At 39.0% G+C, this 19,033-nt stretch overlaps 2 protein-coding genes across 4 annotated transcripts in view; both read right to left on the minus strand.

Annotated features, from left to right (window-relative positions):
* Positions 1-4,615, minus strand: part of pdx1 (pancreatic and duodenal homeobox 1) — a 5,343-nt gene extending 728 nt beyond the window's left edge. The window contains exons 1-2 of the mRNA XM_062022141.1: positions 3,970-4,615; positions 1-1,033 (exon numbers count right to left, since the gene is read on the minus strand). The exon at positions 1-1,033 is cut by the window's left edge and continues 728 nt beyond it. Coding sequence (XP_061878125.1) covers positions 687-1,033; positions 3,970-4,264 — 642 coding nt within the window. The 5' untranslated portion in view covers positions 4,265-4,615 and the 3' untranslated portion in view covers positions 1-686. The remainder of the gene's footprint in view (positions 1,034-3,969) is intronic.
* An 826-nt stretch (positions 4,616-5,441) lies between these two features.
* On the minus strand, positions 5,442-18,996 carry si:ch211-140b10.6 (protein POLR1D-like). 3 transcript variants are annotated; one of them, XR_009821225.1, is made up of 4 exons: positions 18,684-18,996; positions 17,493-17,567; positions 7,621-7,993; positions 5,442-7,385 (listed from the first exon to the last, which is right to left on the minus strand). XR_009821225.1 is itself a non-coding variant. In XM_062021848.1 (3 exons), exons 1-3 carry the CDS (start codon positions 18,710-18,712, stop codon positions 7,681-7,683), a joined length of 417 nt encoding a protein of 138 aa, XP_061877832.1. In that variant the 5' UTR covers positions 18,713-18,990; the 3' UTR covers positions 5,446-7,680. The 3 variants fall into 3 exon arrangements, 1 of the variants encoding a protein (XP_061877832.1); XR_009821224.1 differs by having other exon boundaries at positions 5,442-7,498; XM_062021848.1 differs by having other exon boundaries at positions 5,446-7,993; positions 18,684-18,990.
* Positions 18,997-19,033: the final 37 nt, after the last annotated feature.

A 19,033-nucleotide genomic window follows, 5' to 3' on the forward strand; every position in this document is an offset into this window, starting at 1 on the left:
GGAAAGTTGAAGTGTGGGCTTTAGTTAATACAACACTCCCGTCAGCGGGTGCATTCTACGGCGGGGGTGCATTAATCCAGCACAACAGCTGCGCATGGACTTCATTTATATGTAAAGGTAAGACCATAATAACGATTTTTTTATTAAATGTGCTTTTTTGTGTGCTACAGTTTGTATGTGTAAAGTTAAAGTTAAGTTAAAGTACCAATGATTGTCACACACACACTAGGTGTAATGAAATGTGTCCTCTGCATTTGACCCATCCCCTTGTTCACCCCCTGGGAGGTGAGGGGAGCAGTGGGCAGCAGCGGCGCCGTGCCCGGGAATCATTTTTGGTGATTTAACCCCCAATTCCAAGCCTTGATGCGGAGTGCCAAGCAGGGAAGAATGCTGGTATGAGCTTTTAAACATAACCCGTTAACTGCTGCCAATCAAATGGTGAATAAGATACTCTTTAGGGTTCTTATGTTTGTAAATCTGACTGTGATGAAGTCAGTGCCTCACCTGCCATGAACCTCACCGCACGTCACTGACATATACATATACACATATTTACATATATAGAGATATTTGACATGAAATACATCATCAAAATGTTTACAAAATGGAGAGAAGAAATATGTGACATGAAATATAATGGAGAGAAGAGATATGTGACATATTTACAGAAGTAGTCCAAAGTCTTGTCAGGGTCCAGCAGAGTTGTTGAGGTCAGAGGTCAGAGGGGCGTGCAGGTGGGGGGAGAGGGGGGGTGTGACCTGGTGGTCTCCTGAGGTGACAGAGGAGTCCTGGTCCGGCTGGCTCCTCCTGGTCCTCCTGCGGTCCTCCTCCTTCTTCCACTTCATGCGGCGGTTCTGGAACCAGATCTTGATGTGTCTCTCAGTGAGTCCCAGACTGAGGGCCAGTTCCACACGCCGAGGTCTGGAGATGTAGCGGTTGTACAGGAACTCCTTCTCCAGCTCCAGCAGCTGGGCTCGGGTGTAGGCCGTGCGAGTCCGCTTGTGCTCCTCCGTCTCTGACATCATGTAGGCACCTGCGGGGGACAAACAGTATCAAGCAACGTGCTGGCTGATCTTCAATCAAACCCACTTCACACACAGTAACTGTGATATACCTAGGACTACTACGCTACTCAATGTGCTGTTGGAGGACAACTGCTTGATCAGTGATTATTGATCAGTGATTATTGATCAGTGATTATTGATCAGTGATTATTGATCAGGGATTATTGATCAGTGATTATTGATCCGGGATTATTGGTGGTTTGAGTAAGAACATTGTTGTGATGTGCTTCTACGACTACATCATCATGCAGAGGTGTACTTACAACACACACAATACAGTGAAAGTAAAAGAGGTTTTTGAGGCAGTCGCTGGCAAACAACAACAACAACAATGTTGTCAACAAGAAGAAGAAGGAGGTTGTCAACAACAGTTAAGTTCATCAACACTTGTGTGATTAATCACAATTAATCTAAACTCAATCCTGACATTCATCTGATTTGTAAGCAAATAGTTGACACGTGAAAAAAGTAAACCAACAAATAATCTCTTTGTGTAATATAATAATTGTCATGTTTAATTTAACAACATATAGTTCCATATATCAATGTAATAACTTTAAATATATTTTTATCATAACTATACTTAATAGACTACAAATATATATATATATATATATATATATATATATATATATATATATATATATAATAAAAACCCAGACACCATCTTTGTAGTCATTGTTCTCCTGCATGGACTTCCGTCTTCCTTTACAATGAGTGAAGCTGCACGAAACCTTGTGTCTGCAACTGTAAATAATTTAGTTTTTAAGTTTTTTGTTTCTTGTAGAATCTATATAAAGTAATATACATTAGCCTGTTGTTAAAATAATGAAAAAAACATCATTAAATATATTTGTTTTATTGTATTGTTACATTAATAGCTGTTGTATTATTGTAGGATGGCTTGTTAAACATTTCGTAGGATTTTCAGAGGGAGGAAAAACCAAGACATTTAATATTAAATGTAAAATGAATAAATACGTAAAAAGTAAAAGAAAATAAATGGTTAAAAGCCATCATCCCGGGGAGCATTTCATTTCGTCCCGTGCATTTTTTTTTACCGTGCCCGGGACGACGGGACTACGTAAATCTCAAGCCCTGGAAGTTACATTTTATTGTTTGCATTATTTGTTTCAGCATTGCACTTTGAAGATGGTCCCTCAGCTCTTTGACAGCTTTGGCTCTTTTTCACATCAGCAGACGGACTCTTAAGTCTTTCTTATTTACAGTATATATAAACCTTTCTCATTTCTATTCAGACTTCCATATATATTTAATTTCCTTAACGGCTTGCCATAATATATATATATATATATATATATATATATATATATATATATATATATATATATATATATATATATATATATATATATATATATATATATGTATATGTATATATATATATATATATATATATATATATATATATATATATATATATATATATATACACATATTATATATAAGCCAAATTATCCTGATCCAGATATTACTTTAATTCAAGTAATTAAGTAATATTTCCAGGGCTTGAATTTACAACCATTTTAGTCACATATGTGCCCAAAATTTAATTTGTGCAACTTCAAAATATTTGGGAACAAACAATTATTGTATTGTGAGCGAAAGTGGTGGCATTAGCCTCTAATTTGTAAATTAATAACATAGAGGCTAATGCCACCACTTGTATTGTGTTTCAGTGTATCTTGAAGCATCATGCAAGTCATTGTTTCTTGTTGATGCTGTCAACAAAATGTCAACGTGTTTGTTGTTGTACTGAACACACATTGAAAATAAACCAACTGAAATAATAATAATAACAATGAATCATTTCTAAGTCTTTGTTAGCCGTTTGTGAAGTTTTGTGCTTGTGCGCTACGTTAGCTCGCATCCTGTGCATCTCCTGGGGGCTAAGACCCCCCCACCCTGTCCTTAAAAGCTAGTGACGCCCCTGTATGTATATATATATATATATATATATTTTTTTTTTTTTAATGGTCAAATACACTTTTTTTAAGCAGACTTTTTACTGATCATGCTAAACTCTTTGTTGTTTTTAAATTTATTTGATGTTTTATTTATTATTTGTCACGTATTTATTGATATTATTATCTGGATGTTATGTTTTCAATAACATTTATTTATATTGCTTTTTCATGGCCTTCATTTGAGTTCCTCTCCAGAGTGGACCTCAAACTCTGGGCCATCTTTTCTTATTGTCGTGTGTGTGTGTGCGTGTTATGTGTGTGTGTGTTTTGTGTGTGTGTGTGTTATGTGTGTGTTTTCTTCTCCTTTCTTTATATGATGTGTACAGACTGAGTGTTGCCAGGTGCTTGTATGAAAAGTAACTAAAGTCTGATTTATTTTAGTTTGGGAGTTAGTAGAAAAGTTGAAAAAGAGTTAAGTCTCAGAATCTTCTTCCTGTTTTTATTCTGCAACTTTCTAACCAAGGACGTACGTGTGAGTATTTCAGTGCGGACACGAAAAGAGGAAATGTTTAGCTATTAAAAGGTTATAAAAAGTTGAAAGGACGAACGTCAAATAAAAGTTCATTTATAAAAAGTTTGAAATAAAAGTGAAGTTATAAAAAGTTTGAAATATGAAAGTTTGAAATGAAAGTCAAGTTGTAAAACGTTTGAACTAAAAGTTAAGTTATAAAAAGTTTGAAATATGAAAGTCAAATAAAAGTTAAAGTATGGAAAAGTCAAATAAAAGTGATAAACAAGTGAAATAAAAGTGATAAAAAGTTAAATAAAAGTGAAATAAAAGTGATAAACAAGTGAAATAAAAGTGAAGTAAAAGTGATTTAAAAAAAGTGAAGTAAAAGTGATATAAAAGTGGAGTAAAAGTGAAGTCAAAGTGAAATAAAAGTGATAAAAAGGTGAGCTAAAAGTGAGTGACATACCTGCAGACCAGGTGTGAGACTTGGTGCTCTTCATCCAAGGGAAAGGAAGGTAAGACCGGCTCTGATCCTCGTAGGTCGCGGCGGGTGGCACCGCCTGCGGGTGGTGCTGGTGGTGGTGGTCCTGGTGGTGGTGGTGCAGCAGCGGGATGCCGAGGCTGGCGTCGGAGGTGTCCATCCGTGTGGCGCAGCTGTCCGCGTGTCCGGGCTGCATGTAGAGACACGGCGGCGGGCTGCAGTCTTGACTTCTCTGCAGGTAGACGCACGACGGACTTTGGTACATGTCCCGGTGATGCATGTCTGCTCTGCGGGGCCCTGGACCTGCACCTGCACCTGCACCTGCACCTGCACCTGGACCCGACTCGCAGGGAGGGAGCCCTCGCCCGTACACAGGTGTGCCGCACCGGGACCACGTGACCCTGCTGCTCAACGACCATTGGCTGCCTCACATGACTAGAAGCTTCCATGCATCATTGAACACCTTTTAGCTGACAGACACTCTGCTCTGTTTGCCCGCCATTAGTGGCTGTTAGGAGCCTCATTAAGCAAAGTGTCCTGTCAACAATACACCTCACCAACATGTCCTGTCAACAATACACCTCACCAACATGTCCTGTCAACAATACACCTCACCAACATGTCCTGTCAACAATACACCTCACCAACATGTCCTGTCAACAATACACCTCACCAACATCTTCCTCACCAACATGTCCTGTCAACAATACACCTCACCAACATGTCCTGTCAACAATACACCTCACCAACATGTCCTGTCAACAATACACCTCACCAACATGTCCTGTCAACAATACACCTCACCAACATCTTCCTCACCAACATGTCCTGTCAACAATACACCTCACCAACATGTCCTGTCAACAATACACCTCACCAACATGTCCTGTCAACAATACACCTCACCAACATGTCCTGTCAACAATACACCTCACCAACATGTCCTGTCAACAATACACCTCACCAACATGTCCTGTCAACAATACACCTCACCAACATGTCCTGTCAACAATACACCTCACCAACATGTCCTGTCAACAATACACCTCACCAACATGTCCTGTCAACAATACACCTCACCAACATGACTTTTCACAATAAAACACATGAAGGCAGCTATGGTGGAGCTAGCCAGCTGGATGTCTTATTATCATCATTATTATAATATTTTTTTTAAAACAGTATTATCATTATTATTATCATCATTATAATTAGTATCATTATTATTATAATATTAATTATTATTTTTTAAACATTATTATTATTATCATCATTATAATTACTATCATTATTATAATTATATTAATTATTTGTATTTTTTTAGACATTATTATCATTATTATTATGCAGATTTACACCAGCAGGACTGCGTTCTCACAAAATTCTGTACACAACTCAAAGTGGATGACGTCACAACAAAATGTGTGAAATATCACAAGTTCAATGTACTCCACTTTTTAGGCCACGCCCCCTTTATTATTATTATTATTAAAATGGTTATGTTTAGTCAACTGCTCAATGTGGCTTTAAGGAAAATGATTTGGGCTCTTTTGACCAGAAGTAGGCAGAGTTGTGTCACATGACCAGAAGTAGGCAGAGTTGTGTCACATGACCAGAAGTGATGAGTTCATTAATTCCATGGCTCCTCCCATTCACCAATGAAGCATTGTGTCGTCAACTCACTGAGCGTGACAGGAAGTAAACATCATCATGTTTCCTGCACTGGAAGTAAACATCATCATGTTTCCTGCACTGGAAGTAAACATCATGTTTCCTGCACTGGAAGTAAACATCATCATGTTTCCTGCACTGGAAGTAAACATCATCATGTTTCCTGCACTGGAAGTAAACATCATCATGTTTCCTGCACTGGAAGTAAACATCATCATGTTTCCTGCACTGGAAGTAAACATCATCATGTTTCCTGCACAGGAACTAAACATCATCATGTTTCCTGCACTGGAAGTAAACATCATCATGTTTCCTGCACTGGAAGTAAACATCATCATGTTTCCTGCACTGGAAGTAAACATCATCATGTTTCCTGCACTGGAAGTAAACATCATCATGTTTCCTGCACTGGAAGTAAACATCATCATGTTTCCTGCACTGGAAGTAAACATCATCATGTTTCCTGCACTGGAACAAAGTACACCTGCAGTGGACCAACATGAAGAAGTGGGCCACCATAAAGGTGTCATGAAGTTGCCATAAAATGGCTGCCAGGTTTGTGTCAACATGACCAGACTCACTTTTGTGATGCAATCACAGGAAGTCCAATAATAGTCATGTCTTATGAAAACTTAGAACCTAGACCTCAAATAAATGTCCTTTTTAGTAAGTCACATGACTCAATGAAGAAAACCTAGAACCTGGACCTCAAATGAATGCTTTTTAGTACGTCACATTACTCAATGAAGAAAACCTAGAACCTAGACCTCAAATAAATGTTTTTTTAGCAAGTCATGTGAGAAAATTAAGAAAACCTAGAACCTAGACCTCAAATAAATGTCCTTATTAGTAAGTCACATGACTCAATGACAAAAACCTAGAACCTGGACCTCAAATAGATGTCCTTTTTAGTAAGTCACATGACTCAATGAAGAAAACCTAGAACCTAGACCTCAAATAAATGTTTTTTTAGCAAGTCATGTGAGAAAATTAAGAAAACCTAGAACCTAGACCTCAAATAAATGTTTTTTTAGCAAGTCACGTGAGAAAATGAAGAAACCCTAGAACCTAGACGTCAAATAAATGTCCTTTTTAGTAAGTCACATGACTCAATGAAGAAAACAGAACCTAGACCTCAAATAAAAGTCATTTTTAGCAAGTCACGTGAGAAAATGAAGAAACCCTAGAACCTAGACCTCAAATAAACATGTTTTTAGCAAGTCACGTGAGAAAATGAAGAAACCCTAGAACCTAGATCTCAAATAAACATGTTTTTAGCAAGTCACGTGAGAAAATGAAGAAAACCTAGAACCTAGACCTGAAATAAACATGTTTTTTGCAAGTCACGTGAGAAAATGAAGAAATCCTAGAACCTAGACCTGAAATAAACATGTTTTTAGCAAGTCACATGACTCAATGAAGAAAACCTAGAACCTAGTCCTGAAATAAACATGTTTTTTGCAAGTCCCATGACTCAATGAAGAAATCCTAGAACCTAGACCTGAAATAAATATGTTTTAGCAAGTCACATGACTCAATGAAGAAATCCTAGAACCTAGACCTGAAATAAATATGTTTTTAGCAAGTCACATGACTCAATGAAGGAAACCTAGAACCTAGACCTGAAATAAACATGTTTTTAGCAAGTCACATGACTCAATGAAGAAACCCTAGACCTGAAATAAACATGTTTTAGCAAGTCACATGACTCAATGAAGAAAACCTAGAACCTAGACCTGAAATAAACATGTTTTTAGCAAGTCACATGACTCAATGAAGAAACCCTAGACCTGAAATAAATGTTTTTAGCAAGTCACATGACTCAATGAAGGAAACCTAGAACCTAGACCTGAAATAAACATGTTTTTAGCAAGTCACATGACTCAATGAAGAAATCCTAGAACCTAGACCTGAAATAAATATGTTTTTAGCAAGTCACGTGAGAAAATGAAGAAAATCTAGAACCTAGCCCTGAAATAAACATGTTTTGTGTGTCCATGAGTAACCAGTCCAAAGTCCTGACATTCAGCGTTTGTCCTTCTTGTGAGCGTCCATCTTGGACATGTCCTCCCTCTCGTCCTCGTGTCGCCCACTTCTCTCCCGCTCGCCGTCCACGTCCTGGCGCCCATCACGACTGCTCCTGTGGTGACGCTTGCTGGAGCGTCTCCTGTCCCGGGACCTGCTGCGGCTCCTGTCGGGGGAACCCGTCCCGCCGTGTCCTCGGCCCGAAGACTGTCCCGAGGTTTTGGGCTCACCGCCACGCCGCTGCAGCCCCCCCGTGGAGCGCAGCGTGTTGAGAAGGAAGCGCTTGTTGGCGCCCCGCAGAGGACACTTCAACCTGGTGGAGACACAATGTTCATGGCCGGGTGTTCCCAGTGGGAGAACAGTTGCCACAGTGCTCCTGATTTTGGCTAGGCCAGTGTTGACTTGTAGCCAGAGAAAAGGAGATGACAACATTCCTCAGCCACAAATTACAGTCAATAAATGTTGCATTCTTGTGTATTATTTTGTGACATATTTATTTCTTATATTTGCCTTCAAATGAGCTATTTTGTTCTCTGCTGTGCGCATCTCAAGACCTCACTGTAAGGCAGACCTGGGCAAAATAGGGCCCTCGGGCCACATGAGGACCATTAAGATTTTCAATCCGGCCCACTGGAGGGTCTACATCATTTAACATGAAAAGTGTATTTGTAATTATGATGCCTAAGTCTTGAAGTATAGAAAGTCTGTCAATGGTTGCAATAAGAGTCATTGCAGTAATCTAGGTCACAGCAGCCCAGACCAGGAACCAAGCAGAGTGCAGCCAGACCCAAACACGTGTCAGGAACACATGCGGAAGCACATTTTTACAACACATTTCTGCATAAAAGTGATAATATATCATATTGAAGGTGTTTATTACATTCATATTTTGCTGTTTGTTACATTTTTGTTGTAAAAGATGTCTATGGAGGAGCTGGTCTGAGAAGTCAAATATGTTGTTAAAGGCCTACTGAAATGACATTTTTTTATTTAAACGGGAATAGCAGATCCATTCTATGTGTCATACTTGATCATTTGGCGATATTGCCATATTTTTGCTGAAAGGATTTAGTAGAGAACAACGTCGATAAAGTTTGCAACTTTTGGTCTCTGATAAAAAACAAAACCTTGCCCCTACCGGAAGTAGCGTGACGTAGTCAGTTGTTCACTCCCTCATATTTTCCTATTGTTTTCAACGCAGCTAGAGCTATTTGGACCATTACCCCATTAATTTGAGCGAGGATGAAAGATTCGTGGATGAGGAACGTTAGAGTGACGGACTAGAATGCAGTGAAATACTTTTTTTTTTCTCGCTCTGACCGTAACTTAGGTACAAGCTGGCTCATTGGATTCCACACTTTCTCCTTTTTCTATTGTGGATCACGGATTTGTATTTTAAACCACCTGGGATACTATATCCTCTTGAAAATGAGAGACGAGAACGCGAAATGGACATTCAGTGCCTTTTATCTCCACGACAATACATCGGCGAAACGCTTTAGCTACGAGCTAACGTGATAGCATCGTGCTTTAACTGCATATAGAAACAAAAAAAATAAACCCCTGACTGGAAGTATAGATAGAAAATCAACAATACTATTAAAGCGTGGACATGTAAATACACGGTTAATGCTTTCCAGCCTGGCGAAGCTTAACAATGCTGTGCTAACGACGCCATTGAAGCCTACTTAGCAACCGGACCGCACAGAGCTATGCTAAAAACATTAGCTCTCCACCTACGCCAGCCAGCCCTCATTTGCTCATCAACACCCGTGCTCACCTGCGTTCCAGCGATCGGCGGAAGGACGAAGGACTTCACCCGATGCGTTTGGCGGCCCGGAGACGTAGGAAGTCAAGGTGAGGTCGCCGGCTAGCGGGTCTGCTCTCCAACAAAGTCCTCCTGGTTGCTGTAGTCCGCTGCTAATACACTGATCCCACCTACAACTGTCTTCTTTGCAGCCTTCATTGTTCATTAAACAAATTGCAAAAGATGTCCAGAATACTGTGGAATTATGAAATGAAAACAGACCTTTTTGTATAGGATTCTACGAGGTACCATAACTTCCGTTACTCGGACTACGTCACGCGCATACGTCATCATACCGCGACGTTTCAGCCGGATATTTCCCGGGAAATTTAAAATGTCACTTTATAAGTTAACCAGGCCGTATTGGCATGTGTTGCAATGTTAAGATTTCATCATTGATATATAAACTATCAGACTGCGTGGTCGCTAGTAGTGGCTTTCAGTAGGCCTTTAATATTCACTTTTATTGTTCATATTATAAATCTCACTTTCCTTATTTTCATGTACATTTTGGGTGTTCTAGTCAGTAAAAAAACTGTAAAATTCCATTCCGTTTTTTCTTGAGGTGGTCTGTCATAACTTTTTTAGAGCTCTAGGAGACATTGTGACTTTTGGTATTAGTGATCCTGGAAAAAAGGTAGCCAAACACACACACTGTACATCTAAATGTGTATATATCATTTATACACACATACTGTACAGCTAATTGTGTATATATCATTTATACACACACACTGTACATCTAAATGTGTATATATCATTTATACACACAAACTGTACAGCTAAATGTGTATGTATCATTTATACACACATACTGTACAGCTAATTGTGTATATATCATTTATACACACATACTGTACATCTAAATGTGTATATATCATTTATACACACATACTGTACATCTAAATGTGTATATATCATTTATACACACATACTGTACATCTAAATGTGTATATATCATTTATACACACATACTGTAGTGTACATCTAAATGTGTATACATCATTTATACACACATACTGTACAGCTAATTGTGTATATATCATTTATACACACATACTGTACAGCTAAATGTGTACATATCATTAATACACACATACTGTACAGCTAAATGTATACATATCATTTATACGCACATACTGTACAGCTAATTGTGTATATATCATTTATACACACATACTGTACAGCTAAATGTGTATATATCATATTTATACGCACATTCTGTACAGCTAATTGTGTATATATCATTTATACACACATACTGTACAGCTAATTGTGTATATATCATATTTATACGCACATTCTGTACAGCTAATTGTGTATATATCATTTATACACACATACTGTACAGCTAATTGTGTATATACCATATTTATATGCACATTCTGTACAGCTAATTGTGTATATATCATTTATACACACATACTGTACAGCTAATTATGTATATATCATATTTATACGCACATACTGTACAGCTAATTGTGTATATATCATTTATACATATACGGTACAGCTAATTGTGTATATACCATATTTATACGCACCTTCTGTACAGCTAATTGTGTATATATAATTTATACACACATTCTGTACAGCTAATTGTGTATATATCATTTATACACACATACTGTACAGCTAATTGTGTATATATCATTTATACACACATACTGTACAGCTAATTGTGTATATATCATATTTATACGCACATTCTGTACAGCTAATTGTGTATATATCATTTATACACACATACTGTACAGCTAATTGTGTATATACCATATTTATACGCACATTCTGTACAGCTAATTGTGTATATATCATTTATACACACATGCTGTACAGCTAATTATGTATATATCATATTTATACGCACATTCTGTACAGCTAATTGTGTATATATCATTTATACACACATACTGTACAGCTAATTGTGTATATATCATTTATACACACATACTGTACATCTAAATGTGTATATATCATTTATACACATATACGGTACAGCTAATTGTGTATATATCATTTATACACACATACGGTACAGCTAATTGTGTATATATCATATTTATACGCACCTTCTGTACAGCTAATTGTGTATATATAATTTATACACACATTCTGTACAGCTAATTGTGTATATATCATTTATACACACATACTGTACAGCTAATTGTGTATATATCATTTATACACACATACTGTACAGCTAATTGTGTATATATCATATTTATACACACATACTGTACAGCTAATTGTGTATATATCATTTATACACACATACTGTACAGCTAATTGTGTATATATCATTTATACACACATACTGTACAGCTAATTGTGTATATATCATATTTATACACACATACTGTACAGCTAATTGTGTATATATCATTTATACACACATACTGTACAGCTAATTGTGTATATACCATATTTATACGCACATTCTGTACAGCTAATTGTGTATATATCATTTATACACACATACTGTACAGCTAATTATGTATATATCATATTTATACACACATACTGTACAGCTAATTGTGTATATACCATATTTATACGCACATTCTGTACAGCTAATTGTGTATATATCATTTATACAGACATACTGTACAGCTAATTATGTATATATCATATTTATACACACAAACTGTACAGCTAATTGTGTATATATCATATTTATACACACAAACTGTACAGCTAATTTTGTATATATCATTTATACACACATACTGTACATCTAATTGTGTATATATCATTTATAGACACATACTGTACAGCTAATTGTGTATATATCATTTATAGACACATACTGTACATCTAATTGTGTATATATCATTTATACACACATACTGTACAGCTAATTGTGTATATATCATTTATATACACATTCTGTACAGCTAATTGTGTATATATCATTTATACACACATACTGTACAGCTAATTGTGTATATATCATTTATACACACATACTGTACATCTAATTGTGTATATATCATTTATACACACATACTGTACATCTAATTGTGTATACATCATTTATAGACACATACTGTACAGCTAATTGTGTATATATCATTTATACACACAAACTGTACAGCTAATTGTGTGTATATATCATTTATACACACATACTGTACATCTAATTGTGTATACATCATTTATAGACATTGGCCCCACAGACACATTTTCCTCTCTCAGTGTGGCCCCGAGTCCAAATATTAGCCCAGCTCTGCTGTAAGGTCATGCTACCTCCAAACTCAATTAAATTGGTACTAAGCTACATTTTTATCTGCATTCTTCCAAATAAAAATCCACAGGAGGCTCGATAAAGAACCGACTTGTTCAGCAGAAACCAAAGTGGAATAGCGACCAGAAAAAAACGTTTCAATTCTTATCCACTGTAGCTCTACCATAGGCGCCGATCTACATTTCTGTCAGTGGGTGCTCGGACGGGCGGTAAATCTGATGCTACTTTTCTGAGGCAATGTCTACATTAAACCCATAATTATTTAGCCTAAGCCCCGTGTCAGCCACACTAAACCAGCGTTTAAGGTTCCCCTCCTCGGACAATCTTTTACACGGGTAAGTGCACCGTGTATTTCTTGAATCTCCGGCTCTTAGCTTTGTGTGGACTCATTGATTGTTTACAAATTGAATTCGGAGAGGAAGTGACGCCAGAAAGAGCGCGCCCCACACAGGAAGTGACGTCGGAAATAACGTGCCATAGCCAGCTTCATAATAATCGTAACTCGGAGCTAACCACTGGAAACATGGAGGCGAGTCCTCCAGACATGCCCGTGTTTCTCCTTCTTCTACATGTACAGACGCTTGTGGACATCACACATGAATACCTTAAGAGAAAGCCATTGCAGCTATTCGGGATACAACACTTCTCAGACGGCAAGAGAACTTTCCAATGTCCAGGTCAGCTGGGATTCTACAAACCCCGTTTCCATATGAGTTGGTAAATGGTGTTAGATGTAAATATAAACGGAATACAATGATTTGCAAAATAATTTTCAAGCCATATTCAGTTGAATATGCTACAAAGACAACATATTTCATGTTCAAACTCATAAACATTTTTTTTTTTGCAAATAATAATTAACTTTAGAATTTGATGGCAGCAACACGTGACAAAGAAGTTGGGAAAGGTGGCAATAAATACTGATAAAGTTGAGGAATGCTCATCAAACACTTATTTGGAACATCCCACAGGTGTGCAGGCTAATTGGGAACAGGTGGGTGCCATGATTGGCTATAAAAACAGCTTCCCAACAAATGCTCAGTTTTTCACAAGAAAGGATGGGGCGAGGTACACCACTTTGTCCACAACTGCGTGAGCAAATAGTCAAACAGTTTAAGAACAACCTTTCTCAAAGTGCAATTGCAAGAAATTTAGGGATTTCAACATCTACGCTCCGTAATATCATCAAAAGGTTGAGAGAATGTGGAGAAATCACTGCACGTAAGCAGCATGGCCGGAAACCAACATTGAATGAGCGTGACCTTCCATCCCTCAGACGGCACTGTATCAAAAACCCACATCAATCTCTAAAGGATATCACCACATGGGCTTAGGAACACTTCAGAAAACCACTGTCACTAAATACAGTTGGTCGCTACATCTGTAAGTGCAAGTTAAAGCTCTACTATGCAAAGCGAAAGCCATTTATCAACAACACCCAGAAACGCCGCCGGCTTCTCTGGGCCCGAGCTCATCTAAGATGGACTCATGCAAAGTGGAAAAGTGTTCTGTGGTCTGACGAGTCCACATTTCAAATTGTTTTTGGAAATATTCGACATCGTGTCATTTGGACCAAAGGGGAAGTAGGGATGATACTCGAAACCGGTTTTCCCGGTTGTTTGATAAGAAAAGAACCGAGTCCTCGGACTCGAATCCCTTTTTGAGAACCGGTACCCGTTATCGAGACCACTATAGTAAAGGAAAAGAGTTGATTCTTTATTCGAATCCCGTCCCGACCAGAAATGCTCCGTGTGACATCACAAGAAATGACGTCACGTAGCTCAGTCATTAGGCGCAGATAGCGAAAGCAGGAAAACAATGGACGGGAAAAAGCGCTCCAAGGTGTAATAAAGTTCAAAACAAAAGCTATCGTCCATCGAATAACTTTACTGAGAGATTTGAGCAGACTACAAACACATGACCAACACTTTTACCACCAAGCGGAAACATAGCAACCAGGCTAGCAACGCACCTCCTTTACGGCAGCTGTCGCAACCTTCTTAAAACAACCGCAGCACATACATATATATACAACACTGCAGCACATACATATATATACAACACTGCAGCACATACATATATATACAACACTGCAGCACATACATATATATACAACACTGCAGCACATACATATATATACAACACTGCAGCACATACATATATATACAACACCGCAGCACATACATATATATACAACACTGCAGCACATACATATATATACAACACTGCAGCACATACATATATATACAACACCGCAGCACATACATATATATACAACACTGCAGCACATACATATATATACAACACTGCAGCACATACATATATATACAACACTGCAGCACATACATATATATACAACACTGCAGCACATACATATATATACAACACTGCAGCACATACATATATATACAACATATCTCCCTTTTTTAACTTTTGTTTTTCTCTCCTTGTAAACGTTACAAAATCACACTGTAGATGTGTTGTCTGTCTAATTATAAATAATGCAGACGAGGCGTGTTGGCTGAGTTCTTGACGTTTACTTTCACAGCGTGGCAACATGCAACACTTTTCGGGACTACTGCGCATGCTCGTAACTCCCGTTGCATGCTGGGTAGTGTAGTTGTTATATTCTCTCGCTCATAACATTTTTCCTCCTATAAAGAAATAATGTTAACTCAATAAAGTGTATTTCTTTTTTTAGCTTTAACTTTTCATTTTTTTAGCATTGTAACCACATTTGCAAACAACTTTTCTCTTCATAGAATTTTCTTTCAATAAAGAAATAAAGTGCAAAAATGTCAAAGCATCATAACAAACAGTTATGTTCCAATAGCAGCAGAAGTGCACTTTTTGGAGAGCTGTATTATTTCCAGTTTTGTGCCCAAGGGACTGATTTTATTTAACACTATATTATTATTTATACACCTATAGTGATCACAGAGACAGCTTGTTTTTGTGTTACTGTATATATTTGTTTCTCTGAAAAATCCCACTTAATATACTTTGGGTAACAACAGTCAATATTTATTTTTTTATTTTTTTATTTTTTTAGGGGGGTAACAGTCAATATTTATTTATTTATTAGATTTTATTTTTTATTATATAATAAAAGTGAGCTTTTGTTAAACCAAATATTGTGGGTTTTTTTCCATATACAACAACCTATCTGGACTCCATAAGAGAATCGATGAGGAATCGGTTCGATAAGAGGATTCGATAATAGGCTCGAACTCGATAATTCCTTATCAAACATCATCCCTAAGGGGAAGCGAACCATCCAGACTGTTATCGACGCAAAGTTCCAAATCCAGCATCTGTGATGGTATGGGGGTGTATTAGTGGCCAAGACATGGGTAACTTACACATCTGTGAAGGCACCATTAATGCTGAAAGGTACATACAGCTTTTGGAACAACATATGCTGCCATCTAAGCGCCGTCTTTTTCATGGACGCCCCTGCTTATTTCAGCAAGACAATGCCAAGCCACATTCAGCACGTGTTACAACAGCGTGGCTTCGTAAAAAAAGAGTGCGGGTACTTTCCTGGCCCGCCTGCAGTCCAGACCTGTCTCCCATGGAAAATGTGTGGCGCATTATGAAGCCTAAAATACGACAGCGGAGACCCCGGACTGTTGAACGACTGAAGCTCTACATAAAACAAGAATGAATTCCACTTTCAAAGCTTCAACAATTAGTTTCCTCAGTTCCCAATCGTTTATTGAGTGTTGTTAAAAGAAAAGGTGATGTAACACAGTGGTGAACATGCCCTTTCCCAACTACTTTGGCACGTGTTGCAGCCATGAAATTATAAGTTAATGATTATTTGCAACAAAAAAAAAAAAGTTTATGAGTTTGAACATGAAATATGTTGTCTTTGTAGCATATTCAAGTGAATATGGCTTGAAAAGGATTTGCAAATCATTGTATTCCTTTTATATTTACATCTAACACCATTTCCCAACTCATATGGAAACGGGGTTTGTACTTAGAGAAAAACTTCATCCATTAGTCGAAGGAGAGACAACGAGAATGCGGGCTCCCGTGGATGTGATAAAACAGGTAGCGTGTGCTTTGTATTACCTGGCCGTCGAGGGAAGACTACGGAAAGCGGCAAATGTTTTTGGACTGGCAAAGCAGACTGTATCAGTTATTGTCCGCCATGTATGTCGCGGACTCAACGTCTAGGTCCAGAGTATATCAAGTCAGCAAAAAGGAAAGGAAAATGAAGGTGAAGGTAAAAGAGTGAGGAGTGTCCTGACCAGATATCTACATCACTAGTTTGATTGAGGTAAAATGTTCTTTATCACATAGTTTAGGTGTGTAATAAAGCTGTGATGAATGTATGATGTCTCAGGTGTGATTGACTACAATAGTCACACTGGATTCCACTTCATTGAAATAGCACAACACTGGATATTGTTCAGATAAGTTACATTTAACAACTTGCACACAAAGCAACACTGGAGGTGACTAAGACATGCACATTTTCCACGCATGCATATTAGGTCGTGTTGGGCCAGCGGACGGAGTGGGGGTGGGGGTCTTAAACGACCAATGGGTGTGTGTGGACACGGATAAGGTTAGGTGGGATTTACCCTAGATAACCTTAGCCGGCTTAGTGTAGAAGGGGCATGCACCCACGGGATGGGCGCCCATATGACCTCTACGTGGACATTTTGGAGAAGAAGGCGACCTGTGCTACCACACCCAAGTGGAGAAGAACATTCATTTGCTTCGAATGTGACTTTAAGGACTCACCATCCTGCAGGGCCCATGGTCTCCGCTCGCACCCGCGCCCTGTCAGTCTCTCTCAGGAGCTCCTCGATGGCGCGCCTGCAACACGCACACGCAGACACGTGACAAGCGAGCAGACAAGTGGTTGTAACGAGAGGATGGTACATTTAGTGAAGGTAAACTTGGCTCCCAGAAGTGACCTGGGACTTCACAATCCTCTTTTTCTACTCAAACACACACTTCAACATCCCACAGGCACTGACTTAATATCAATGTAGTTTTCCTACATATCGCAATCGCACGCCTGCCAAATAGAGAGTAAGCAAGCACTGCTGTCTTATCGTGCGCATGTTCGATTTCCTCTCCTCACATCGCAGAAAGGGGCAGCACGGTGGCAGAGGGGTAAGTGCGCGTGCCTCACAATACGAAGGTCCTGAGTAGTCCTGAGTTCAATCCCGGGCTCGGGATCTTTCTGTGTGGAGTTTGCATGTTCTCCCCGTGACTGCGTGGGTTCTACTCTGGCTTCCTCCCACCTCCAAAGACATGCACCTGGGGGATAGGCCCCTCCCACCTCCAAAGACATGCACCTGGGGATAGGCCCCTCCCATCTCCAAAGACATGCACCTGTGGATAGGCCCCTCCCACCTCCAAAGACATGCACCTGGGGATAGGCCCCTCCCACCTACAAAGACATGCACCTGGGGATAGGCCCCTCCCATCTCCAAAGACATGCACCTGTGGATAGGCCCCTCCCACCTCCAAAGACATGCACCTGGGGATAGGCCCCTCCCACCTACAAAGACATGCACCTGGGGGGATAGGCCCCTCCCACCTACAAAGACATGCACCTGGGGATAGGCCCCTCCCACCTACAAAGACATGCACCTGGGGATTGATTGATTGATTGAAACTTGTATTAGTAGATTGCACAGTACAGTACATATTCCCTACATGGTAACACCCCAATAAGTTGTTCAACTTCTTTAAGTCTGGGTCGACGTTAGGTTGATTGGCAACACTAAATGGTCCCTAGCGTGTGAATGTTGTCTATCTGTGTCGGCTATGCGATGTGCAGGGCCAACATGAGAAGGACAAGCGGTAGGAAATGGATGGACATCGCAGAAAGTGTGACGATGCTCAGAGGGAAGCTAGCTCGTTAGCAGCTAACTACGCGAGTACTGTCAAACAACAACAAGACACAAAATAAACACCTACTTTTCTAACTCGTTCTCCTCCTTCGCCATGAGTTGGTGGTGAGCAGCGTCAATGAAGTGATGTTTTATATTTCAAATTAAAGACGTAACTTTAATGAAAGCATCACCCGCTTGTTTACAACACCGGGGTCCATCCACGAAGGACCTTGGAGCTGCCCACGCTGGCGCCAGAATGAAAATGACGTCTGAGTCACGTACAAATCTTAAAATCCTAACCTTTGAAACTACGGAAAATCTTGTAAACAAAATATATTTTTACCAAGTTTTTTCCCCTCCGCGTTATTACTCGGCTCTTTGTTTTACGCAGGCGGTTTTGGAAGCTGAGTACGCAACAGTACGCCCCGCCTCCTT

The sequence above is a fragment of the Entelurus aequoreus genome, linkage group LG15 (genome assembly GCF_033978785.1).
Source record: "Entelurus aequoreus isolate RoL-2023_Sb linkage group LG15, RoL_Eaeq_v1.1, whole genome shotgun sequence".
NCBI lineage: Eukaryota > Metazoa > Chordata > Actinopteri > Syngnathiformes > Syngnathidae > Entelurus > Entelurus aequoreus.

Bases quoted from the DNA above. Each gene is read 5' to 3' on its own strand.
- si:ch211-140b10.6 (XM_062021848.1), bottom strand. From the start codon at position 18,712: ATGGCGAAGGAGGAGAACGAGTTAGAAAA. The intron at 17,568-18,683 runs GTAGGTGTTTAT...TGCGTGTTGCAG, and splicing joins GAGGAGAACGAGTTAGAAAA to GCGCGCCATCGAGGAGCTCC. The intron at 7,994-17,492 runs GTGAGTCCTTAA...TGTCTCCACCAG, and splicing joins ACCATGGGCCCTGCAGGATG to GTTGAAGTGTCCTCTGCGGG.